This window comes from Macrobrachium nipponense, chromosome 30 (assembly GCF_015104395.2).
Source record: "Macrobrachium nipponense isolate FS-2020 chromosome 30, ASM1510439v2, whole genome shotgun sequence".
NCBI classification, from domain to species: Eukaryota; Metazoa; Arthropoda; class Malacostraca; order Decapoda; family Palaemonidae; genus Macrobrachium; species Macrobrachium nipponense.
In genome coordinates, this window is record NC_087218.1 from 10,128,322 (window position 1) to 10,154,959 (window position 26,638).

A 26,638-nucleotide genomic window follows, 5' to 3' on the forward strand; every position below is an offset into this window, starting at 1 on the left:
CGCAGGAGGAGCTGGAGAATGAACTGAAGGCATCCAATCGTCCGATACTTCCTTTTTTCCTCCTATCAATGACGACGGCCGCCTGTGCGACATCTTGCGTCTTAGCTTGGTAGGAGAGCAAGCTTCGGAGTCGAAAGAGAAGCGTTCAGGAGTTGTAGCACACTTTTCTCAACGCCTGGCTGCTACAATGACTACATCCTGGCAGTTCTTGACGCTTGGCGTCCTGCTCTACTGGATGTCTGTTTTTTAAGGGGTCTTGATAAGATTGCATTAAAGAGGAGAGCTTCTGCTGCAAAATGATATTGTTATGATACAATAAAGTTTGTTCATACTTACCTGGCAGATATATATATAGCTGTATTCTCCGAAGTCCGACAGAATTTCAAAACTCCCGCACACGCAGTGGTCGGCCAGGTGGTAGTACCCATTCCCGCCGCTGGGAGGCGGGCGTAAGGAACCATTCCCATTTTCTGTCAGATTTTTCTAGTGCCACTGTCTCCTGAGGGGAGGTGGGTGGGCACTTTGATTATATATATCTGCCAGGTAAGTATGAACAAACTTTATTGTATCATAACAATATCATTTTGTTCATGAATCTTACCTGCCAGATATATATATAGCTGAATCCCACCTTTGGAGGAAGGGGGAGACAGATTCGATTTTGGGAAACAATTTCATATATATGATTGATATTTTGGTTCCTTAACTGTTAGCATAGCTGACTTCGTGAGTACCGTCACCCAAGTCCTGCATCTGCTTTACTAGAGACTCCAGCTAGGTAGTGACCTGTGAAGCTGTTGAGTTCTAGAGGATCTGTCAACGGGCGTGACCACAATGCAACTAGATCCTATATTATAGACCTCCATTTCGGTACTGCATTCCTAGAGGTGCCAGCAAGGACGTGACCTGTGTAGCTGGTGCGCTCTAATGAACTGTCACGGGGAGCGTGACCACAATGTGACAGATCATCTAGGTGTTGTTTAGACACCGAATGCTGTTAATGCTTCACTGGAGGTGCCAGCAAGGACGTGACCTATGTAGCTGGTGCGCTCCAGATGATTTGTCAATGGGGGCGTGACCACACTGTGACAAAAACATTTTACCCTACTATGAGGGCGAAGCAAAAACATTACCACCTGACCTAGCCTATCTGGTTAAACTTCGTAAAACCAAGGCTAATGGAGGGAAGGCCGCCTAAGGCGGCCTACCCAAGACCACAAAAAACTAAACACCTACATAAACATAATAAAAATAAAAATAAAAAGAAATAAAATTAAAAAGTCCAAACTAACATATTTATTTTCTAAAAGATAGGAAGAGTGCTACTCTCTGTCCCCAATATATTGTCTGCTGCGACATATGGGCCCAAGAGTAGCAGTTCTCGTATGTAATCCTCACCTCCCGAAGGTAGTGAGAGGCAAACCAGCTGAATTACTACGCCAAAATGTGGCATTCAAGATGTCATTGAGTGCCATGTTCTTTTGGAAGGCTACCGACGTAGAAATAGCCCTCAGTCCATGCGCATTCACCTTCAACACTTTCATATCACTGTCTTGACAGGATGAATGCACTTCCTTGATGGTGCCCCTCAAGAAAAAAGCCAAAGCATTCTTTGACACTGGTAACCTTGGCTTCCTGACCAAACACCCACAGTTATCAGAAGGACCTCTTATAAACCTTGGTTCCTATCTTTTCAGACGGAGGGTTGACTTCCTAGCTATTGCTTAGGAGTCTGCTTCGTCTCAAGAGCCTCAGCGAGGATGTGACCTATGGGTAATAGAGTTCTTGTGGGTTTGCCGATGGGGTCTTATCCACTTACTCGGCAAAGCCTAACTGGCATTTGTCAATGGGTGCTAATCCACTCATATGACCATATACCTATGCCTATTAGCATAATTAAGGAGCACAACACCGATCCCGATCACCTGATCCTAACACGAGGGTTAGCGCTTAATTTTAAAAAGAGTTAAACTAAAAATTAACTCACTAGTTAAGGATCAGTGTCGGCTCCCTATCCCAGCAACGTATCCGCAGACACGAACAACCAAGAGAAAAGGATCTCTTGTAGGTTGAATTGACATCCTTCGTGTAACGGGAGGTCAACACAGAATTGCATCTCCCGTAAGTGACAGCTCATATGTCCTTTATGACATATTGTTATGGAACCAAGAAGATTCATAAAAGCTCGCACTTCATGCATAGGTTCAAACGGACTGGACATGAGGAACTTCAGAACTACATCCAAGTTCCAAGACGGCAACTTGGGTTGTTGAACCTTCATCGTTTCGAAAGATCTCAAGAGATCGTGAAGGTCTCTCTGTCCGCCAAGTCCAGGCCTCTGTGCCTAAAGACAACTAAAAGCACACTCTTATAACCCTTGATTGTAGAGACTGCAAGTTTTAGATCCCTTCTCAGAAAAGGAAGTCAGCAATCTGGCTCACAGGTCGGTGTGGAGGAAAATGCCGTTCTTCTTGCACCAACTCCTGAAGACTATCCACTTCGATTGTACACTGCGTTGGAAAACGCTCTTCTTGCACTGGCGATAGCTTTCGCCATTGACGTATAGAAGCCTCTCGCTCTGGCCAACTTTTGGATAGTCTGAATGCTGTCAGACTCAGAGCGAAGAGGCTTCTGTGGTACCTCTCGAAGTGGGGCTGTCTGAGTAGATCTGTCCTTACTGAAGCGTCCTCGGGAAGTCTACTGCAAAGGCCATGACCTCTGTGAACCACTCTCTCGCAGGCCAGAACGGGCGAACAAAGTCATTCTCGTCCCTTCCGACACCGCAAACTTTCTCATGACTTCCCCTAAGATCTTGAACGGGGGAAAGGCGTACAGGTCCATCCCCGTCCAGTCCCAGAGAAGTGTGTCTATCGTCACTGCAGCTGGTCGAGTACTGGGGAGCAGTACAGTGGAAGCCTCTTCGTTCTGGACGTCGCAAAGATATCCACGAGCGGACGTCCCCATAACCCCCACAGCTCTTGGCATACCTCCAAAGCAGAGTCTACTCGGTTGGCAGAAGTTGACCTCGTCTGCTGAGGAGATCTGCCCAGACATTCTCTACTCATGCTACAAACTTCGTAAGGATCATGACGTCCAGTGCCCTTGCCCACAGCAAGATCTCCTTTGCCAGAGCAAAAAGGGACTGAGACTGTGTTCCTCCCTACTTCTTCAAGTACGCCAGAGCTGTGGTGTTGTCTGAGTTTGACTTGGACTATTCGACGAGAGACTTTTTCTTGGAAAAACTGGAGAGCTAAAAAGATGGCTGCCATTTCCTTTAGGTTTATGTGCCAGGACACCTGTTCCCCTCTCCAGGTGCCTGCCACTTCTTTCCCCCTAATGATGCTTCCCATCCCCGTGGTGGACGCGTCGGAGAAACAAACACTAGGTCGGGGCTCTGAAGCTTGAGAGACACGCCCTCCGACAGCTACACTGGATCTAGCCAACATTTCAAGTGATGTTTTACCTCTCCTGAAATTTCCAAGATCCTGTGTAGATTCTTGGTTTTTTTCCAATTGTACTTGAGAAAAAAAAATGTAACGGTCTGAGGTGCAGTCTCCCCAAGGAAACAAACAAACTTCTCCAGCGAGGAAATGGTCCCCAGTTAGACTCATCCATTCCCTCACCGAGCACGAATCTTTCCTTAGGAAGGCTAACACTTTGTCTAAGCCTTGCTGCTGACGTCCCTGGGACGGAAAAAGCTCGAAAAGCCACTGAATCCATCTGAATCCCCAGATACACGATGGATTGGGTGGGGATCAGATGTGACTTTTTCGAAATTCACCAGTAGTTCCAGGGACTTCACCAACGATTAAGTTGTTTTGAAACCCTTCAGACAACCGCGTTTGAGTGGGAGGCATGAATGAGCCAGTCGTCCTTCGAAGATCACAATTGCGAAGGAGGAGACTGAGGGGCCGCGAGCTGAACTATTCTTCAAAAGAGGCTCAAAGCCACGAACCAAGACCTCTTCTTCTTCTCAACTGACACACGTTCGGGAAGATGGTAACCGTGCTCTCTAGACAACCTCTGGAGAGCTGCATGAAAACTAGAGAGCAAGGCAACTGGCGAAAGAGCGGAACGAGGAGAAGGAGAAGGGAACTGCCTGTACTCTTGATTGGCAGCCTATCATCTTCCTCTCACGATGTGGCTTTGCCTTTCTCACTGCAATCACAAAAAACAAGTGTTTTGTTGCAAAGACACATCATCCTTTTCGATGGAGAACATTCATTCCTTCTCAGGCAAAAGGCTGATCCTTTGAGAAGACGATGGGCGAGGGGAAGCCCTCCTCCTTCTCACATGGACCGCCAAGGATATATTCTTAGGAGCGACCGAAGCGCTCAAAAGCATACATCGGTAAGACGTCCCTCTCCGGTGAAGATCGCAACACAGTAGAAAAGAGAGAGGACGTGAAGCGTCCCCCTCCCTGAGACCCTACATCATACATCTCAGCTCTCTTTTACTGCAGAAAGTCTTCCAATTGCCCAGGAGACGACTGCAAAGCAGAAGGAGCTAACGGACGAGAAGCGTCCCCTCCGAGGAACCAAAAGACGACCGGCCGCCTGTGCGACCTATATCGTCTTCGTTCTCCTCAGAGGGAGCGAGACCCTCCGAGAGTTCCAACTCCTGCGCGGGGAGGACGTCTCTGAAGACTAAAGTAAATCTTTCAAGATTCAAATTCTATTGAGATTATGAGCCATGACATCACCTATAGACGAATCTTGACTATGAGGAGATGTTCAGAATCATTTTCTAGATTCATCTTATGCTATTCCAGTTTTTCTGCAGGAAAAACTGGAGGTGTGTGAATTTCAGTCTATTCAGGGAAAACAACTTCTCCAGCGAGGAAATGGTCCCCTGCAAATTCATTCATTCCCTCACCGAGCATGTTTCCTTCCCTAATAGGCTGCGTTTCACTTAAACAGGAGTAATTTGAAGACACTGTAGAAGATGTTCATTTGTTTCTTCCAAAATAAAAGTCTCCTTCCTGAGATCCATTACTATTCTCTTGATTCTCGGCGAATGTCCTGAAGAAGCATTACGTTGTGCGTCCATCCAAGAGTCCTGCCGAGCGTCGCGCTCGGCGGCTGTCGTATTTGGCAGGCGGAAGGAGTCCCCTTCATAATCGAGCAAGGGACGTCTGCGGCGAACTAATTGACTGCATCTCTTGCACATCATTCTTGTTTCGAGGGAAATCATTGTGTGTTATGCCGCCGTAGACTCGGACAGAATTCTGTTACCATGCGGTAAACAGACCGAAAAAGGTCTAATACATTATATATATATACATACATTTACATAACATATATAACCATATCATATATCATACACATATATATATATATAGGATATACATATATTATATATACACACATATACACACATATATATATATATACACATACTACATACACATATATAATTTTTTTTTTTTTTTTTTTTTTTTTTTTTTTTTTTTTTTTTTTTTTGTTTTTTTTTTTTTTTTTTTTTTTTTTAATGAAAAAATTCTCGCAAAGTGAAGATGTTTAGCCATGTATGCTAGAATTCCCTTCAACCCGAGGCTAAGGCCGTGATTGTAGGGTAGAAATACGGTTAGTCCGTCAATCCCGCAGGAGAGAGAGAGACGTAAACCTACTGCGCATAGAAGACATCAGATGGAACTGAGCACTGGCATTACGCATTAGTGACAGCAGACTCTGAGAACGTTCGTCGTTCTCGCACTGCTCTGCCTGAGTTGCCACCTACACCATTCTACGAATGAATAGGTTTACTATCATTATAGAGCAGAAACCAAACCAATCCAATCAAACTAGTATATTTAAGCGAAACTGAATTTGCTAAATATAAAATGCTAACTTGGTATTGTCATAACAATACCTTAAATGTTTAAAAATAGGGAACCGGCAACCCCTGAATAGTTTGCAGGGTGAGAACCGATTAAATGTAATAAGAATAATCGTACTCTCGGTTGTCCTCCGTAGGAGTAACTACGGTATGAGTATAATAACTTGAACCATACAACAGTTTTGATAGTAATATGACGTAAGGGCAAAAATAAAAAAATATTACTATGATACAACATCGCTTGTTCACCTTTACCCGGCAGATATATATATACATATATCTGACTGGTCAAGTTTTATGAACAAACGTAGAGTATTTTAGACACTTGGACAGCTACCTCCCTACTACATTCTGCCTCACCGAGGTAGGGAGAGCCATCACGCGGTAGTGTTTTGTCAATGAGAAATTATACGCTTACGCGATAGAATGAACACTCATGGCATTATCACTATTCTTCACTACACTACTATAACATTCCAATGCAAACATGATTCCAGGCTACGCAGAGATTTAAGAATCACAGATAGGGTATTACCCTCCAAAGACACTATTGTAGGGCCCGAAGGCATCACAGGTCTTTGGAGGGATAAAATTCTACTGGACGGGTAACTTGTGTTACACGCCTGGAGGAAGACCTCCTTACACTATCACGTTTCTAGTTTTACGTACCTATGATTCATAAGCCTTCCACGCAGAATCAGACATATATTCACACTCGTTGCAGCGCTCCATCAAACATACAAACATGTTTCCTACAATTCGCGCACACTGTATGAGGGTCTACGAAGTTTTCGGTAGCCTAACCTTGCATTCTTCCACACAACATACTCTGGCCTAGTCGAACTAGATCCAGACATCGTAAGTTTAAGGAAAAATCAAGCCAAAATAAAACAATCCACAATTAGCGTATGCCTAACCACCGATCCTAATCAAATAACCAAAATCAATCGGGATACTCAAGTGACCAAAAGAGTTCCAAAATCCAATGACGGAGGTGCAGAAAATGTTATTGTTATGATACAATAAATTTGTTCATACTTACCTGGCAGATATATATATATAGCTGTATTCCTCCGACGTCCGACAGAATTTCAAAACTCCGGCACACGCAGTGGGCGGCCAGGTGGTTAGTACCCATTCCCGCCGCTGGGAGGCGGATATCAGGAATCATTCCCATTTTCTATTCAGATTTTTCATACCACTGTCCCCTGAGGGAGGTGGGTGGGTACTTTAATTATATATATCTGCCAGGTAAGTATGAACAAACTTTATTGTATCATAACAATAACATTTTGTTCATGAAACTTACCTGTCAGATATATATAGCTGAATCCCACCATTGGAGGTGGGAAGGGACAGAATAGAAGGATTTAGGAAACACCTCAGTGCAGATGATTGACTCTTGATTCCTTACCTGTTAGCATAGCTGACTTCTTGATTACTGTCACCGAAGTCTGCTTTTGCTTTACTAGAGTTGCCAACAGGTAGTGACCTGTGTAGTTGGTGCGCTCTAGATGATCTGTCAACCGGGGGCGTGACCACAATGTGACTAGACCATATTGACCATACTGTGAGGGCAACGAAGCTAAAACCACCACCTGACCTAACCTATCGAAGTTAGTCCCATAACTTCTAGGCTAACGAAAGGGAAAGCGCCTCAAGCGACCAACCCTTCAAAGTTAAAAGCACACCTATCCCTTTTTCTATAGGATAGGATTCGTGCTGCTTCCTGCCTCCAATAATATTTCTACGGATATGTATGGTCCTAGCGACTCGCAGATCTCATATGTCGTCTTCACATCCCGTCGGGAGTGAAGCGAAACACAGAGTTGCTTCGCCTCAAACGTGGCACTCAGGATATTACTGAGTTGTCATGCTCTGTTGAAATGCTTCCGAGGCCGCGCCCTCACCTCGTGAGCACTTACTTTAAAAGGTTTCAAATCTTTGTTCAGACATGACGAATGAGCCTCTTAGAAAGACTCCTTAAAAAATAACGCCAGGGCGTTCTTCGACATGGGCAAGTCTGGTCTTTTTACGGAACACCGCAGATTGTCCGAATGACCTTGACTTTCTTTAGTTTTATCAAGATAAAACTTGAGAGCCCCGACAGGGCACAGGACTCTCGTGGCTCTTGCCCAATAATTTGTGCCATCCCCTTGATCTCCAGGCCTCTGGGCCAAGGGTTAGACGGGTTTTCGTTCTTAGCAAGAACGGAAGGCTTAGAGGACACCGAATTATGTCCTCTAAAGCCAAAACCTCTGATGATGGCTAAAACCTCACTAACCCTCATTGCCGTAGCTAGAGTGGTTAGAAAAATTAGCCTTTCTGGTCACGTGTATTAAGTTTACAGAAAGGAGAGGTTCGAAATGCTTTGACATCAAGAACAATTCAGACTACGTCTAAGTTCCATCAGATTTCCGCAGACCTCAAAGATCGTGAAGGGCTTTTGTTGTTTGACAGATCCGAATCTCTGAGCCTAGAGGCCGTCAACAACATATTTCCGTATTCTACAATCGTTGGGACTGTTAGCTTACTTCAGACGGAATGGGAAGGCGGTAAAGTCATTCACAGAGGTCAGAGGTAGAGGAACAGTCATTCTTCCTGCCCTATGTCCAGAAACGGCCCACTCCGATTGGTACACTGCAAAATATGCAGCACTGCTTTGCTTTGGCAATGAGACTTGCAATTAATCTTGAAGATCCTCTCGCTTCTTGACAGTCTGAACGCATTCAGACTCAGAGCGGAGAGATTTAGGTACCTCTCGAAGTGAGGCTGTTAGAGTAGACCGATTCTCTCGGGAAGGGGTCCTTGGAAAGTGCTCTCTGAAGGACGTGACCTCTGTGAATCCAGCCTCTCGAAGGCCAACATGGGCGATCAGCGTCTTTCTCACTCCCTCTGACGCCAGCGATTATCTTATTACATTTTCCTAAGCTTTTGAATAGGGGAAAAGGGCTAACCAACTATCCCCATTCCATACTATAGGATGGCGTCTATTGCTACCGCTCTCGGATCGAGAATAAGGCGCACGTAGAGGAAGCTTCTTCGTCTTCAATATTGCAAAATCTACGAAAGGACGTCCCCAAAGTCTCCACAACTCTCGACATACTTCTAAGCGAGGATTACTCAAAGTCAAACGTCAGTAGTTGCTGCCGTCGATCGAGAAGATCCGCACGGACGTGCAATCGTGTAACGAACCTCTTACGGATCGTTACGTTCCGTGCGTATGCCGATAACCATCTCTCTTTCTTGGGATATGAGAGAGCTGCGGAATTATCTGAGATGATTTGGACCACTCGACCAAAACCTCACTCTTCGAGACTGGAGAGCCAACCCAAATTGCTTCCAATTCTTTTAGATTATGTGCCAGGACCTCTGTCCGGATGCCTGGCTCCCTCTCATTATCACCTGAGGTGATCCTTAACCCATTGAGAGACGTTTAGAATTATCTCTAGATCTTTGATGTTATTTCAGTTCTCCTGTAGGAAAACTGTAGAGGTCTGAATTGCAGTCTATTCAGGGAAACAAGCTTCTCCAGCGAGGAAATGGTCCCCAGCAGACTATCCATTCCCATCACTAAGCATGCTTCCTTCCCTAATAAGGCTGCGCTTTGCATAAGCAGGAGAGCATTATTATAGTGCTATGCTGCGGTAGACTCGTACAGAATTCTGTTACAGTGCGGTAAGCAGCGCCGAACATGTCTAAGAGATATCTCTGTTGAAAAATTTCTTAGCAAAAGGAAGTCGTTTATTCATGATTACCAGAAATCCCCTCAACCCGAGGCAAAAGTCATGATTGTAGGGCAGAGATACGGTTTCGTAAATCAATCCCGCGGGAGAGAGAGACGTAACCGACTGAGGCAGTACAACGAGCTACCTAACACTGAGTTTTGGTGACAGTGTGAGACACTGTGACAGTTACAGGCAGCAGCTTATGTCACCTTCTCGCAGTCTTATGCCGAGTTGCCAGCTATTCTATTCATCTAAGGAATAGATTTTCCATTATTTTGAACAGAAACTCTCAAGTTGGCATATCTAAGCGAAACAGAATTCGCTAATACAGAAGCTGATTTTGTGTTGTCGTAACATTACGCTTAATTAACCAAATGTTAAATCGGAAACTCCTGGAAAGTTGCCGGGAGTACCGATTAAATATACTGCGTCATCCACAATGACAGCAACCTCTCGTTTCGCACTATTCTGCCTGAGTTACAGCACTACTCTCTTCTACGAAGGAATAGGTCGTTACTATTATCGATCATAAGAAATTCTCAAGCAGGCATATTTAAGCGAAACATAATTCGCTACATGCAGAAGCTGAGTTGGTGTTGTTGTAACAATACCTTCAAGCATTGTCCTTACACCGGAAACTCCTGGAAGTTTGCAGGAAGGACCGATTAAATACACTTAAAATAACAGTCCTTTCGGTTGCCATCTGTAGAGGTAAACCACGATATGCGTATATGACTTGAACTTTACATTAGTAATATGACGCGAAGATAAAATACCTAAGTATTGCAGTCACTTGAACATCTAATTCTCTACTACATTCTTCCTCGACGAGGAAGAGAGAGAGAAATGGAAATCGACTGTCTTCATTCTCTTTGCCAAGAAAAGGAATAAAATATTATTCAAATGGAAATCCTCAAGTGAGAACCGAAGATCGAAAAGGAAAGTTCAAGCTTCTTATGTATTTGACATAAGACTTCATGGACGTAGTCTATAAGTCTTTTTCCTGGATGAGCCTCTGACTAATGAATGAGAGCTCTTTCGAAATTTTGTTACTTATCCGCTTATGCGATAAAATGTTATTAAGAAACTTTGTCAATGAGAACTAACCCAATTGCATGACGAAAGTAATCCAGGAATTCGAGCATATAGCCTTCCCGATTCCCGCAGAAATCGAGGAAGGGGCAGGATTCCTGATTAGAGACTGGGCTTACGACAGGAATGACCTTAATGTTCCCCTTCGGCAGCGCAATCCCGAAAGCAGACAGGCGTTTTTTATGACACCGAAATCTGCTTACAGTTTTCCTGGAATTCATCAAGTGATGGATTCTCTTGAACGCTCCCTTCGTAGAAAGAGAAGTAGACATCTTGACGAGGACCAAACTCCTTCCTCTACTTCGACGACGCTCTCTTGAAGAGCGTTCTTGCAGGAATCCTGCCGAACGTCTTGATGCGTAGGACGCCTATCGTTCTGAAGAACGTCCTGGCAAGTGCTCTACCGAGCGTCATGACTGTAGGATGCCGAGTCTTCAAAAGCGTCCTCACAGCGTCCGACGTCCTCGTAGCGTCCTGGCGACGGTCTCGCTAGAGTCCTGGCGAGCGTCCTGCAGCGTCATGGCAGCCGTTCCAGCTCCAGATGTGTAAAACATCGAGCGTCTTCCAAAAAGCTTATCAATGTTTATGACGTCGAGCGTCTTCTGAAAGGCCACCCGAAAAGCGTCCTGGAGAGCCGCACACTGCTCCTGAAGTGTGAGAGCAACTATAGGAAGACGTAAGGCTGATCGTCTCCAAGGACGGCCTTAAAGACTTTCGTTACCTTCTAACAAGACGGTGGCCGCCTGTGCAACATTTTGCGTCTTAGTAATGCAAATGAACATATCCAGACACGCGCTCAAAAAAGGAACGCCGAGCGTTCCGAAAGGCATCGTCGCGAGGTGCTTGCCGAACGTCTGATTGCATTCTTTGAGCGTCTTGAAGAGCGTCCGGAATAGAAGAGTGACGAACATCAAGGGAAGCGTCATAGTGAATGACGTGCGTCAACACGAGTAACTTGAGAGGCTTCCTGGCGAGGGGAGAGCCGCTCATGAAACGCGAGCGTCCTAAGCATAAGTACGGTGATCGTCATCAGGACGAGTCTTCAGGACGTTCGCCACTCTTGACAAAAACGACGGCCGCTGTGCGACATCTTGCGTCTTTGTCACGGTCATCGACACTGCAGAAGGGCATTTAAAAGGACGCCTGTGTGTTCTTGGGTATGAGGAATTCTTTGCCCTTCTCCTGTCGAAAACTAGGATAGTCTGTCCAGTGTCATCTCTGTCCGCTGACAGAGCGTCCCTTAGGGACGAGTAAGATGCGTCTTGGCGAGCTATTTGACTATGCAAATCAGCTTGCCGGACGTCAATCTTATGAGCTTGAACAATATCCCGTTTCGTAGTAAAGCGAACGTCACATAACGTATACATAACGCCATGAGGGGAGGAGGAAAACCTTAGCCGATGACAAATAAGACCTCCTTGGAGCGTCCACAAAATTGGCGAATCTCCTTGAGAAGAAGACGGTGCTTTCAATCCTGCTTCTTCTCCTGTTTCGTACCAGATCCCAGCTCTCCCTTTCAGTCTAGATGGAGGAAGTGCAAACGAAGTCTTCCTCTCGATAGAGCGTTGAATGTCTCGAAAGGCGTCCTTTGTGAGGGTCCTGCCTTAAGGACATTTTAATCTCTTGACCAAGACGACAGCCGCCTGTGCGACATTTTGCGTCTTTGTCACGCTTATCGATATTAAGTCAAGCCGAAGGGACGCCAGATCGATGTGGGGTTTCCCCAGTAACCCTCCTTCGGCTTTCGACATGCCCTCTCCCTATCCTGGGAGTCCGACAGAGGTCCAGGCTAGAGGCGTTATGGGGCGGATCTGACGTTCCCTCCTGACGAGAGAGGACGTGAAGCGTCCTCTTCTCTAAAGCTTCTTAGAGGGCGCGAGTCCTTCCGAGAGCTCCAACCTTGCGGGGAGGACGCCTCGGAGGACGAGAAGCAATCTTTCATGATTCGTGCACGTGCACGATCTTTGGCAGCCTTATCCTGCCGAAGGGACGCCAGATCGGTGGGGGGTTCCCGTACCCTCCTTCGGTTTTCAACTTGCCCCCTCCCTGGTCCTGGGAGTCCGACAGAGTTTAGACCTAGAGGCGTTATAGGACCGATCTGACGCCCCCTCACAACACTAGGGGCAAAATCAACATCACTACACTCACAACACTGATTGGAGAGCGAGCACTTTTTCAAGCTTACTTGATGTAATCCACAATAATAGAAAGGGCATTACTTCTCACGAACTTCCTCTAGGCCCGTAAGCCATACCACAGGGTTAGGCAAAATAAAGTCTACTGGTACTGTGGAGGAAGACCTCCTGATTCTATCACGCTCTAATTTGCGTACATACGAATCATACGTCTCTTTCGGAATCAGTCAACATTACACTAATTACATTGATCTCTCAACAAAGAAAACATGTATACTAAACGAGTGTCTACCGAAGGTTTCGGTAGCCTTCCTTACCCGTTGCAGACAACAACATCTGAAACTAGGCTAACTAGATTCAGACATCATATGCAATGAAAAAAATTTTAATTAATTTATGATAGCGTATGCCTAGCCACAAATCCAAGTCAATCATTCAAAAAAAAATAAGTAGGATACTTAAGCGGCTAATGAAGTTTCAAATCCTAGCGGAGGTAGTGGAAACAAAGTGTTTTCACTACCGCGACAGAGAAAAATCTCCGAATAGAAAATGGGAATGATTCCTGATATCCGCCTCCCAGCGGCGGGAGGGAATGGGTACTACCACCTGGCCGCCCACTGCGTGTGCCGGGAGTTTTTGAAATTCTGTCGGACGTCGGAGAATACAGCTATATATATATCTGACAGGTAAGTTTCATGAACAAAACACTTGTTATCTGCACCGGCGACAGAAAATATCTGACAGAAAATGGGAATGGTTCCTTACGCCCGCCTCCCAGCGGCGGGAATGGGTACTACCACTGGCCGACCACTGCGTGTGCCGGGAGTTTTGAAATTCTGTCGGACTTCGGAGAATACAGCTATATATATATCTGGCAGGTAAGATTCATGAACAAATTATGAAGTAAGGAAAAACTACGGTCCAGCGATCCACCCAGGGGACTGAAGACCGAGTTGTAGACAGCTTCCTTAAAACTGCGGTCCAGCGATCCACCCAGGGGCTGAAGACCGATTTGGAGACTGCTTCCTGCTGCTGGGGACAGTTGGGGAAGCCTAAAACTCAGTATCTCTATCTCCATTGTGTTCGGCTAGAGACGAAACGTCCTGAAGACGAATGTCACGCCGCAGGAGGGGCTGGAGAATGAACTGAAGGTAGCCAATCGTCCGATACTTCCTTTCCTCCTATCAAAAGACGACGGCCGCCTGTGCGACATCTTGCGTCTTAGTTTGGTAGGAGAGCAAGCATCGGAGTCGAAAGGGGAGCGGTCAGGAGTTGCAAACAAGCACCCGAAAGTCTCCCTTCGTCCGATACTTCCTTACCTCCTGCCAAAGGTGATGGCCGCCTGTGCGACATCTTGCGTCTTATATTGGCAGGAGAGCAAGTATCCGAAAACAAAGAGATCCGGAGTTGCAGCCTACAATTCTAGACGCTTGGCGTCTTTTGGCGTCCAGCCTATGAAGCCTAGCGTCCAGCCTCGTCTGAGTACTGCGTCGTCAGACGACGAATAAAACACTTTAACCTCGCCTTTCCAATGGCGAGGGTGAGCGTCCTGGGGATCGTCAACAGGTACACTCGAGGGGACGGCCGCTCGGGAGCTAAAGCCTCTCGCCTCCCTTCGTCGGTCGACTTTCCTTCTCACAGGGGTTGGTGAGCTTGGAAGAGGTCTAGGACTAGGAGCACGACAGGTTCAAGCGGTCGCACCCTCCACTGCACTTACACTTGCATTGATTTTAACACTGTAACTTGTGATTTTAAGATCTCTCACATTCGACCATGATTTCTCCCTGTTTCTACAGGGGCCTTTACTAAGGGCTTGAATGGTCGTTATCATGTCCTCTAAAGTTGGACAAACACCTGTATCAGTAGGGGGAATAGGAACTATTACTACGGAAGCAGGATCAATATGATCACTTGAATATTTTTAGGAGAGCGAGACATACTACTCTTCGCTCTCGTGATCTTATTATTATTTTCAAGCTTTCGCACATAGCAATAATATCCAGTCACATTCAGGTAAAAGAAAAAATTTTTTCTCATATCATCCAACTCACCACTCTTGCCTCTTACGACTATTCTTAACTGATATAGATAGAATAAGGATCTATTGAGGTTTTAGCAAGCCGAGAATTATATCCTTTCACCCACATTCTTACTCTCGAAGCAGAGTCAGACATTGTTTGGAAAATGCAAAAGAGAGATCAAGGATAAGCAAGAGTCAAAGCAATAATAATCTAAATCAAACATTCTTATCATCATCATTCATTATGATCCATCATCATTATTAAGATGATCCACATGTACCCAACAAGCGAAAGCCAAAGCCAAAGTGTACTTCCCCAAGTATCTGTGAAAAAACAAGGGCCAAGCGAGCGAACTTCCAACGATGTCACCGATGCGGCGGCAGGGAAGATCTGAGGAATAGTTGGAACGGTTCTACGTACCTGGGTAGAGGGCGCACAGGTGGTGCACCTGACTACCCAATCGGCGATTGCCGCGAGTTTTGAATTTCTGCCGTGACGTCAGGGACGTAAGCTATATATATAACTACCAGGTGAGTTAGATGTTTGAAAAATCTCAATATACAAACCTTTATAAGTCTTTTCAAATCTGATGAAGCATGTTGTTCCTTTGAATGCTCTTCACTGAAACAGGCTCTAAGGTACTCACAGGAGAAAGGACGTTATCAAATCTCCTTTCTCCTGAATGTAATCAAAATGTTATTTTCATGATAAAATAAATTTTTGAACATACTCACCTGGTAATTATATAAATAGCTGACGTCAGGGACGTAAGCTATATACACAACTACCAGACGAGTTAGATGTTTGAAATATAAGTAGCGACGTCTTGCTGACGTCTGGCGTCATGATGTATATGATCCTGACAGTCAAGCTATTGACGCTTTGCTCTATGATCTTCTTGACGTTTGTATATGATCCTGACACCCATGGATCTTTGGTGTCCAGCGTCATGATGTTATGATCCTGACGATCATTTATGATCCAGATGTTCAAGATCTAGAAGGTCGGATCCATGATCCCCTTGGCGGTTGTATATGATCCTGACACCCATGGATACTTGGTGTACAGCGTCATGATGTTTATGATCCTGACGCTCAAGTGCCCGGGATCATGCTGTTTATGATCCTGACGTTCAAGATCTACTCGGACGAAGCCATGATCCCCTTGACGTTGGGATCTTTAGTGTCAGGGATCGTGCTGTATATGATCCTTCATCATGTTTATGATCTTGACGCTTAGGATCTTGACGCTCGGCACTTTGGTGTTCGGTGTCATTATGTTTATGATCTGACGCCTGTAAACTCTTGACTCTCGGCGTCATAATTCTCTTGACGCTCGGCGCCATGATTCTCTTGACTCTCAGAGTCTCTTAACACTCCACCTCTTGACTCTCGGCGTCATGTCGGAGACCGACGTCATGATGTATATGACTTTGACGTTCAAGTACTTGACGTTTGACGGCATTATCATCTTGACGTTCGGTTCTTTGACATCCGTCGTCACTACGCTTATGTACTTGACGCTGGTCGTCATGTCGAGCCATCTGGCAGATCTTCATGTATGAAGATAGTTTTTTCTCTATATGCTGAATATACACAGATACGGAGTATCTATCTACATCAAACAATGAATCATCCGTAGACGAAGACCAAAGCGAAGAAGGAAGAGGAGAATGTACAGAAGGCATAAAAGCGTCTGACATCTGTCTGTCCTTTACCGAAACAGATGGCCACCTGTGCGACATCTTACTGCTTTCGACTAAAGGACCAACCGTGTCCGACGTCTTTCCATCTGCCACCGAAGCAGATGGCCGCCTGTGCGACATCTTACTGCTTTTGGTGGGGAAACTGACATCTCCAACCTCCTTTTGTCTTCGTAATCGGACTAAAATCTCTTCGGACTGCTGCAATGCTACATCCTGGCAGTTCTTGAAGCTTTGCGTCACTCATGATCTCCTTCTTATGAAGGATCTAGATTTCGAAGCTTAAAGTCAGCCCCGTCTGGGTACTGCATTGTCAGACGACGAAGAAAATTCTTTAACTTCGCCTATCCAATGGCGAGTATGAGTGTCCTGGGGACGGCTGCTCGGGAGCTAAAATCTCTCGTCTCCCTTTGTCGGTCGACTTTCCTTCTCACAGGGGTTGGTGAGCTTGGAAGGGGTCTAGGACCAGGAGTACGATAGATCCGAGCCGTATCAATTGAAAAACATAATAATTACCTCGCCTTTCCTATGGCGAGGGTGAACGTCCTGGGGATCGTCAACAGGTACGCTCGAGGGGACGGCCGCTCGGTAGCTAAAGCCTCTCGCCTCCCTTCGTCGGTCGACATTCCTTCTCACAGGGGTTGGTGAGCTTGGAAGTGGTCTAGGACTAGGAGCACGACAGGTCCGAGCGGTCGCACCCTCCACTGCACTTGCACTTGCACTGCTTTTAACAATGTAACTTGTGATTCTAAAATCTCTCACATTCGACCACGATTTCTCCCTGTTTCCACAGGGGATTATACCTTTACCAAAGGCTTGAATGGTCGCTATCATGTCCTATAAAGTTGGACCAACACTTATATCAGTAGGGGGAATAGAAACTATTACTATGAAAGCAGGGTCAATAGGATCACTAGTAAGGGAAAGAGAATCGTTAATTCCCTGACTATCTCTAGAAGAGCGAGACATAATACTCTTTGCTCTCCTGATGTTATTATTTTCAAGATTTCGCACATAGCAATAATATCTATCAGTCATTTTCTCCTTGTATCATGCAAATGATCACTCTTGCTTCTCAATTTATATAATATTAACGAGAATCTATCGAGGTTTAACAAACCAAGAATTACATCCTCTCACTCACATTCTTACACTCGAAGCAGAGTCAGCCATGTTTGGAAAATGCGAAAGAGAGATCAAGAATAAGCAAGAGTCACAATAATGTAAACATTCTCTTATCCTCATCATTCATTATGATTCATTATCATTATCAAGATGATCTACATACACCCAACAACATGCGAAAGCCAAAGCCAAAGTGTACTTCACCAAATCAATTGCGAAAAACACGGGCGAAAGCGAGTAAAATTCCACGATGTTAGCCGAAACAGCGGCAGGGAAGATCTGAGGAATAGTTGGAATGGTTCCAGGTATCTGGATAGAGGGCGCACAGGTGGTACACCTGACTACCCAATCGGCGATTGCCGCGAGTTTTGAATTCTGCCGTGACGTCACAGGGACTTAAGCTATATATATATAACTACCAGGTAAGTTAGATGTTTAAAAGTAGACGAAGACCCAGAAATATACAGAGACAGGAGAATGACAAACAGAACAGAGGACTGGCACAACAAACCAATGCACGGACAATACATGAGACAGACTAAAGAACTAGCCAGCGATGACACATGGCAATGGCTACAGAGGGGAGAGCTAAAGAAGGAAACTGAAGGAATGATAACAGCGGCACAAGATCAGGCCCTAAGAACCAGATATATTCAAAGAACGATAGACGGAAATAACATCTCTTCCATATGTAGGAAGTGCAATACGAAAAATGAAACCATAAACCACATAGCAAGCGAATGCCCGGCACTTGCACAGAACCAGTACAAAAAGAGGCATGATTCAGTGGCAAAAGCCCTCCACTGGAGCCTGTGCAAGAAACATCAGCTACCTTGCAGTAATAAGTGGTACGAGCACCAACCTGAGGGAGTGATAGAAAACGATCACGCAAAGATCCTCTGGGACTATGGTATCAGAACGGATAGGGTGATACGTGCAAACAGACCAGACGTGACGTTGATTGACAAAGTCAAGAAGAAAGTATCACTCATTGATGTCGCAATACCATGGGACACCAGAGTTGAAGAGAGAGAGGGAAAAAATGGATAAGTATCAAGATCTGAAAATAGAAATAAGAAGGATATGGGATATGCCAGTGGAAATCGTACCCATAATCATAGGAGCACTAGGCACGATCCCAAGATCCCTGAAAAGGAATCTAGAAAAACTAGAGGCTGAGGTAGCTCCAGGACTCGTGCAGAAGAGTGTGATCCTAGAAACGGCACACATAGTAAGAAAAGTGATGGACTCCTAAGGAGGCAGGATGCAACCCGGAACCCCACACTATAAATACCACCCAGTCCAATTGGAGGACTGTGATAGAGCAAAAAAAAATATATATAAATGATGATAATAATAATTAATAATAATAATAATAATAATAATAATAATAATAATAATAATAATAATAATAATAATAATGTTGAAGGCCTACAGAAATCTTGTTAATGTTTTTCTTTTATTAGAAAGGTCAATCAGCTTGAAGATTCTCGGTGCCACTTAATAATAATAATAATAATAATAATAATAATAATAATAATAATAATAATAATAATAATAATATATTATTATTATTATTATTATTATTATTATTATTATTATTATTATTATTATTATTATTATTAATTATTATTATTATTATTATTATTATTATTATTAAGTTGAAGGCCAACAGAAATCTAGTTAATAATATGTTTTTTCCGTTAGAATGTTCAATCAGCTTGAAAAATCTCATTGCCACTTAATAATAATAATAATAATGATAATAATAATAATAATAATAATAATAATAATAATAATAATAATAAGTAATATAATAATAATAATAATAATAATAATAATATAATAATAATAGTTAAGTTGAAAGCCATCAGAAATCTTGTTAATAATACGTTTTTTCCATGGGAGTAGTCAATCACCTTGAAAATTCGCAATCCCACTTAATAAATAATAATAATAATAATAATAATAATAATAATAATAATAATAATAATAATAATATAATAATAATAATAATAATAATAATAATAATAAAGTTGAAGGCCAATAGAAATCTTGTTAATATGTTTTTCTTTCATTAGAATGGTCAATCAGCTTGAAAATTCTCAATGCCCCTTGATAATAATAATAATTAATAATAATAACAGTGTTCCGTTTCATGCTTTTTCCGTCACAGGTCACCAGTGACCTGCCTCGCCACTTGGTCGGGCATGGTGATAGCAGGCTACCTCTCAGGTCACATCAGGCTATATCACCTCCAGGACGGGAAGATCATGGCGGAGGTAAATACATATTATCCAGCTTGACCTGTGAATCCATTCATCAGGTATCTGTTGTATTCAGAGAGAGCTGTTTGTTATGATGATACATCTGGAATTCACGGTTGATCTGATATTACACAAGTTCTTCTTCCTATGATGCGGTTTTTTTTTATTATTTATTGTAATTTTGGTTAGTTATCTACCAATCATTATATAGCTGAATTGACTTAATAGTTGTGTTTTTTTATATTACACAAGTCCTTTCTTTATCTTTTTTTATTATTTATTGTAATTTTGGGTACAGTTATCTACCAATCATTAGATAGCTGTATTGGCTTATTAGCATTGGTTTTTTGGTATTACACAACTCCTTTCTTTGATGATTTATTTTTATTATTTATTGTAATTTTGGTTACAGTTATCTAACAATCATTATATTACTGTATTGGCTCATTAGGTTGTTTTGTTTTTTTTATATTACACAAGTCCTTCCTTTGATGATTTTTTCATTATTTATTGTAATTTTGGTTACAGCTATCTACCAATCATTATATTACTGTATTGGCTCATTAGGTTGGTTTTTGGAGAGTATCAGTAATGTTTGACCCAAGGTCTAGAAATTGGTTGGACCAACCACTCTTCTATACTACTAGCACTGCACCAGCCCCGTTTTTTTTTTTTTTTTTTATGCCCTTGGTTAGGTTAGTTAAAAAAGCAGACATTCCGTAATCTGGGCGTAGCAAACAATGGGATCATTTTCAATAAAGATTCTACGGTTAGTTTTTAAGATACGGCGAGCACCAGCCCAGTTTTTTTCTATGCCCTAGTTTAGGTTGAGTTGAGTTGGGTTATTTAAAGAAAAAAAAATCAGGGATTCCGTAATTTGGGCGTAGGAAACATTGAGATCATTTTCAAAAAAAGATTCCATGGTTAGTTTTCCAAGATAGGAAGAACCGCTTCTTATCAGGGAAGGTCTCGGTACCCTGTTACATTTCAGGAATATGTACGGGAATAGAACGACCTGGTGCTGTTGCTTATATTAGAAAGTTATTTACGGAAGTCATTTTTCTCCCCAATTCCAACACCCCTCTGACAGGTCTGCGCTCACGTCCGGAACATCACAGCTGTGGACGTTGCCCAAGAGACTGGCTACCTGCTGTCGGCGAGTGAGGACACCTACGTCAGAGTTTGGCAGTTGTCGCACGATCCCAATAAGCCGGTTTGTATATATATATTTTCACAGCTTCCGTCCCCGTCTCATTAATGCTGGTGCTAAATTTAGAGAACAGCTCCGCACGCAGCTGTCAGTAATGATATTCTGATTTTTAATTGGGGAAAGTTTCTATCACTTGAGTATATATATAATGTTCTAAGGGGTCCACATTAATAAGAATAAAATTTTAAGAGGTTGCGTGTAATCCAAAATACTTTACAGTGCTTTTGAACCCTACCCTGGGTTCATCTTCAGGACTGAAGATGAACCCAGGGAAGGGTTCGAAAACTTTGCAAAGTGTTTTTAAATTATACTCGAACTCGTAATTTTTTTTATTATTATTGTGGACCCCTTAGAACATTGTTGTTGTTGTTGTTGTTGTGTGTTTGTTATTATTATTGTTATTATTATTATTATTATTATTATTATTATTATTATTATTATTATTATTATTATTATTATTATTATTGGAGAAACAACTCCACAGTTATGTAAATGTACATATATTTAAATTTAAAAACTTTAAGGATAGCTTCCGGGAATCTGTTCGGTTCCCCTTATCAATCTCTAATTATTATTATTATTATTATTATTATTATTATTATTATTATTAATTATTATTATTATTATTATTATTATTATTATTATTATTAGAGAAAAACTCTCTATCGCGAGAGTATATATAATGTTCTAAAGGGTCCACAATAATACAAAGTGTTAAGAGTCCGTGTATAATTTTTAAGACTTTACAAAAAAGCTTTCGAACCCTTCCCTGGATTCATCTTCAGTAAAAAAAAAAAAAAAAAAAAAAAAAAACTGGGACTGAAGATGAACCCAGGGAAGGGTTCGAAAGTTTTTGTAAACTCTTCAAAATTATACACGGACTCTTAACACTTTGTATTCCTGTGAACCCTTTAGGAAGTTGTTGATTATTATTATTATTATTATTATTATTATTATTATTATATTTTATTATTATTATATTATTATTATTACTGAATTGGTAGGTGAGATCATTTGAGAAATTTAAAAAAGGTCTTTCTTGGATAATGGCCCCAAAGGTTTTAACCCCGTATGTAGTACAAGCACGTTAGGGATGACCATCAAAACATAAAAAAAAAAAGAGTAAATATCAAACAAAATAAAGATGAATTGACCTAAAGAAATATTAGGCCTTGAAAACGACCCCCGAACCTTTGCTTAGGGACGGGGGGGGGGGGGGGCGGTCACTGTCTAGGAATTTCCAGATAAATTTCTCGAATTTTCACTTTCATCCTCGAGGGTCTGAAACCAGGAAAAAAAGTCACGGGAAAAAATGTCACAGGGGAAAAAAGTCGCAGGGAAGAAAGTTGCTCGTAAAAGTCACTGGTAAAAAAAAATTGCCGCCACAAATTAAAAAAACAAAAAAAATCAGTTTAAAAAATGGCGCAGGTAAAAAAAAGGTTGCTGGTAAAAAAAAAAAAATCCCAGATAAAAAAAAAAAAAAGGTTGCTGGTAGAAAGAAAAGTCCCAGATAAAAAAAGATAAAAAGGGTTGCTGATAAAAAAAAAAGGTTGCTGGTAAAAAAAAAAGTTGCTGGTAAAAAAAAAAAAAAAAAAAGATAAATAAGGTTGCTGGTAAAAAAAAAATTTAAAAAGTTGCTGGTAAAAAAAAAAAAAAAAAAAAGTCCCAGATAAAATCGTTGCAGATAAACAAAGGCTCTGGTAAAGAAATAAGTTGCTGGTAAAAAAAAAAGTCTCGGGTAAAAAAATAAGTCACCGGTAACAAAAGTCACAGGTAAAAAACAAAGTCACTGGTATCAAAAGATCCAGGTGGAAAAGTTCCTGGTAAAAAAACTCGCTGGTACATAAAAAGTCACAGGTAAAACAGTCGCTGGTAAAAAAAAAAAAAAAAAAAAAAAATAAAAAAAAAAAAAAAAAAAAAAAAAAAAAAAAAAAAAAACAAAAAAAAAAAAAAAAAAAAAAAAAAAAATCAAGTAAAAACAACTCGCTGGTAACAAGTCACAAGTAAAAAAAAAAAAACTCGCTGGGGGGGGGGGGTAAAAAAAAAAAAAACAAAAAAAAAAAGTCAGGTAGCAAAAAAAAAAGTCCAGGTAAAAAAAAGTGCACAGGAAAAAAAAAGTCAGGTAAAAAAAAAAAAAGTCACAGGTAAAAAAAAAAGTCGCTGGTAAAAAAAAAGTCAGGTAAAAAAGTCACAGGTAAAAAAAGTCAGGTAAAAAAAAAGTCACAGGTTAAAAAAAAAGTCGCTGAAAAAAAGTCAGGTAAAAAAAAGTCAATTAAAAAAAAAGTCGCTGGTAAAGAGAGTCGCTGGTAAAAAAGTTCTTGGTTAAAAAAAAAAAAAAAAAAAAAACTCGCTGGTAACAAAAGGCACAGGGAAAATAAGTCAGATAAAAAAGTCGCTGGTAAAAAAGTTCTTGGTTAAAAAAAAAAAAAAAAAATCGCTGGTAACAAAAGGCACAGGGAAAATAAGTCAGATAAAAAAGTCGCTGGTAAAAAAAATGTTTTTTTTCTGTAACCTTATTACAGGCCACCATAAATTCAAGTTTTTTTTTTTTTTTTTTTTTACCTTATTACCGGCCACCATAGATGTCTTTTTCCATGTGGCTTTATTACCGGCAATCAAAATTAATGTGGCTTTATTTCTATGACTTTCATATTACCAGCCCCCATCAATAAATATAATTTTTTTTTCTTGTTCTTTAGACTTTATTACCGGCCACCAAAAATTCAGGCGAATTTTTTTTTCTGCGACTTTATGACCGACCACCATAAATTAATGACTTTTCTGGGGCTTTAGGACAGGCCACCATAAATTAATAAATTTTTTTCTGGGACTTTATGACAGGCAACCATAAATTAACGACTATTTTCTGGGACTTTATGACAGGCCACCATAAATTAACGAGTTTTTCTGTGACTTTTTTCCTTAGCCAAAACTATTATGTTTCTCATTTTTTCCCCGTGATTTTATTACCCAGAGATTTTCTGTAGAAATACCCAACCCACACCAAGCTCCAAAGGTTTGGGGCATCTATTATAAAGCATTGACTGTCTAATCACTTGGTACAACTTTTTTTTAAGCCAATCGAGGTTAATCGTCTCTGTCCCATGACATTGCTTTACTAAAAATTAACACTCTTGAATAAATAAGGTAGTACATTTCTATATATTCAAGCTATTTCATATAACATAACTGAAATAGAAATCTAAAATACGTCTATTTACCAGGCTACACCTTTTTCAATTGCCTATCAGCACCATCGCAATTAATAACCTGGGGTATGAACACCTCGTACACAGCGCACACATATCGACTGTTTATCGAAACTCCTCAGAATAACACTTTTTATTAAACTAACATGGCCAATCCTACCTTCATATACAAAAACACTGATATGAAATAAAGTAAATAATGTGCTACTTTGGATTGCAATCTTCGCTTCACCTACTCCAAGATGCTATAGTATTAAACATGGTCGAAGATCCTTGGGACGCCGTGCTCATAAACGATGTCTTCCAAAGGCCGTATATTTTACATTTTACCAAATCATGCTGTGCAGGGTAGTACGGAAATGAGAAACCGGGCGAAAACGGGAGAAACCGGGCGAAAACGGGCGAAACCGAGGCGAAAATGAGAGAAAACGGGCGAAAACGTCCCAAAATGTTAATTATTTTTGTGGAATCAATGTAAGGGGAATGTAACTTCTGATGGGAATATAACAATCTCGATTGCAGGACAATGTTATGCGGTTTTTTTCTGCGTTTTGCCAGGTTCTGCATAGGGGAGAGATTTCTCACCGCAGCCATTTTGAAAATACGTCACTGGAGTTATTTTTGGCTCATAAACACGCGGGATTGTTTACTGTTTGGAAGTACTCTGAAACAAATTGGGCTCTTTTACGTTCCGGCCGATACAGTAAATTAATTGATTATTTTTTATCCTTGCTGAGGAAGGTTTTAAGAAAAGTTATTCATTTCAGGGAAAGTTATTCCTGACCATACGCTATTCGGGAATATTTTGTGCGCTTTTGCTGAGAGAGTCATAGTATAATAATAAATAATAATACTAATAAATAATAATAATAATAATAAATAATACTAATAAATAATAAAATTGATAAATAATAATACTAATAAATAATAATATTGATAAATAATAATACTAGTAAATAATAATACTTAAATAATAATATTGATAAATAATGATACCAATAAATAATAATACTCATAAATGATAAAACGAATAATACTTATAAATAATAATACTGATAAATAATGTTACTAATAACTAATACTAGTTAATGAATGATAAAACGAATAATACTTATAAAAATGATACTAATAAATAAATAATAATACTTATAAATAATTATACTAATAACCCATAATACTAATAAATAATAATAACTAATAATAATATTATTATTATTTATTAGTATTATTATTTATTAGTATTATTATTTATTAGTATTATTATTTATTATTTTTATTAGCATTATTATTTATTATTATTTATTAGAAGCCATAGGCAATTGCTGTCGCATGAGGGTGAAGCCACGATTAAAATTATACACTTGTTGATGTGTCAAGTCACGACTGGAATTGCAGTGGCATGAACAAAAAAGCTATAGGGTGAAGCCACGATTTCGGTTATATATTTTCAATGTGTGAAGTCACGATTGTAATTGCCGTAACATGAACATAATAGCTAGTGTGTGAAGCCACGATTTTTTAAAAATAATCAAAACAACGCTGTAATGTCTTTGTCTATGTAGCAATTGAGAATATCTGGTTTAAGTATAAAAGATGGCTGAGAACTGCACAGATCATTCTCAGAGAGTCTCTCTGACTGCCAGTACTACCTGTATAGCTAGTTTGCGATTCGACTGTCTTCTTTACTCATGATGAAGTACCCTTGTGGCAACTGCCGTTCTAACTGTGGACGCAATTCTATAGAATGTTCTGCATGTCTCCACTGGATCCATAGGTAAGTATTATTCTGGACTATCGAACATCTAAATTTATATAATGCGGTATTTTTTAATCCTTTCAGCACATGTGATACGGTGGCCGTATCACAAAACACCATCACTTTTTACGTTTGATACGGGCGCCCTACCATATGCTGAACTGAGCATTATGATCCTCAGTGAGTAAAATGGAAATGTACTATACTCAACCAGATGTACTAGAAACAAAGAGTTTGAAAACTTACGAAAAACCCTTGCAATTCCATAAATTTGGCTACATAAATTTGTATTATATTAAGTTTTTCCTTTAATTTGTGCTTATTAAAACTGTCCTATCATTATAATTTATTATAAATTAAAAATGTATAAAATGTTTCATGAAGTTTGATCTATTTAAAATTGTTCCAAAATATCATATTTATAGATAAATATGTACAAAATGTTTCGGATTTTATTTACTTATCTAATAATATATTTATAAAGTAAAAATGTATAAAATGTTCGGTTCTTGTTGTTTATTTTCCTCTTTATAGAATACCCGGACCATATACTGT

General features: G+C 40.9%; 2 protein-coding genes across 4 annotated transcripts in view; one reads left to right on the forward strand and one right to left on the reverse strand.

The window, feature by feature from the left end:
* The window catches only part of LOC135202260 (putative inorganic phosphate cotransporter), a 71,282-nt gene that overhangs the window by 43,354 nt on the left and 1,290 nt on the right, over positions 1-26,638 (reverse strand). The gene's annotated exons all lie outside the window — the stretch shown is intronic.
* The window catches only part of LOC135202261 (WD repeat-containing protein 54-like), a 60,308-nt gene that overhangs the window by 30,375 nt on the left and 3,295 nt on the right, over positions 1-26,638 (forward strand). Inside the window, exons 6-7 of the mRNA XM_064231559.1 lie at positions 19,818-19,923; positions 20,999-21,121. Coding sequence (XP_064087629.1) covers positions 19,818-19,923; positions 20,999-21,121 — 229 coding nt within the window. The remainder of the gene's footprint in view (positions 1-19,817; positions 19,924-20,998; positions 21,122-26,638) is intronic.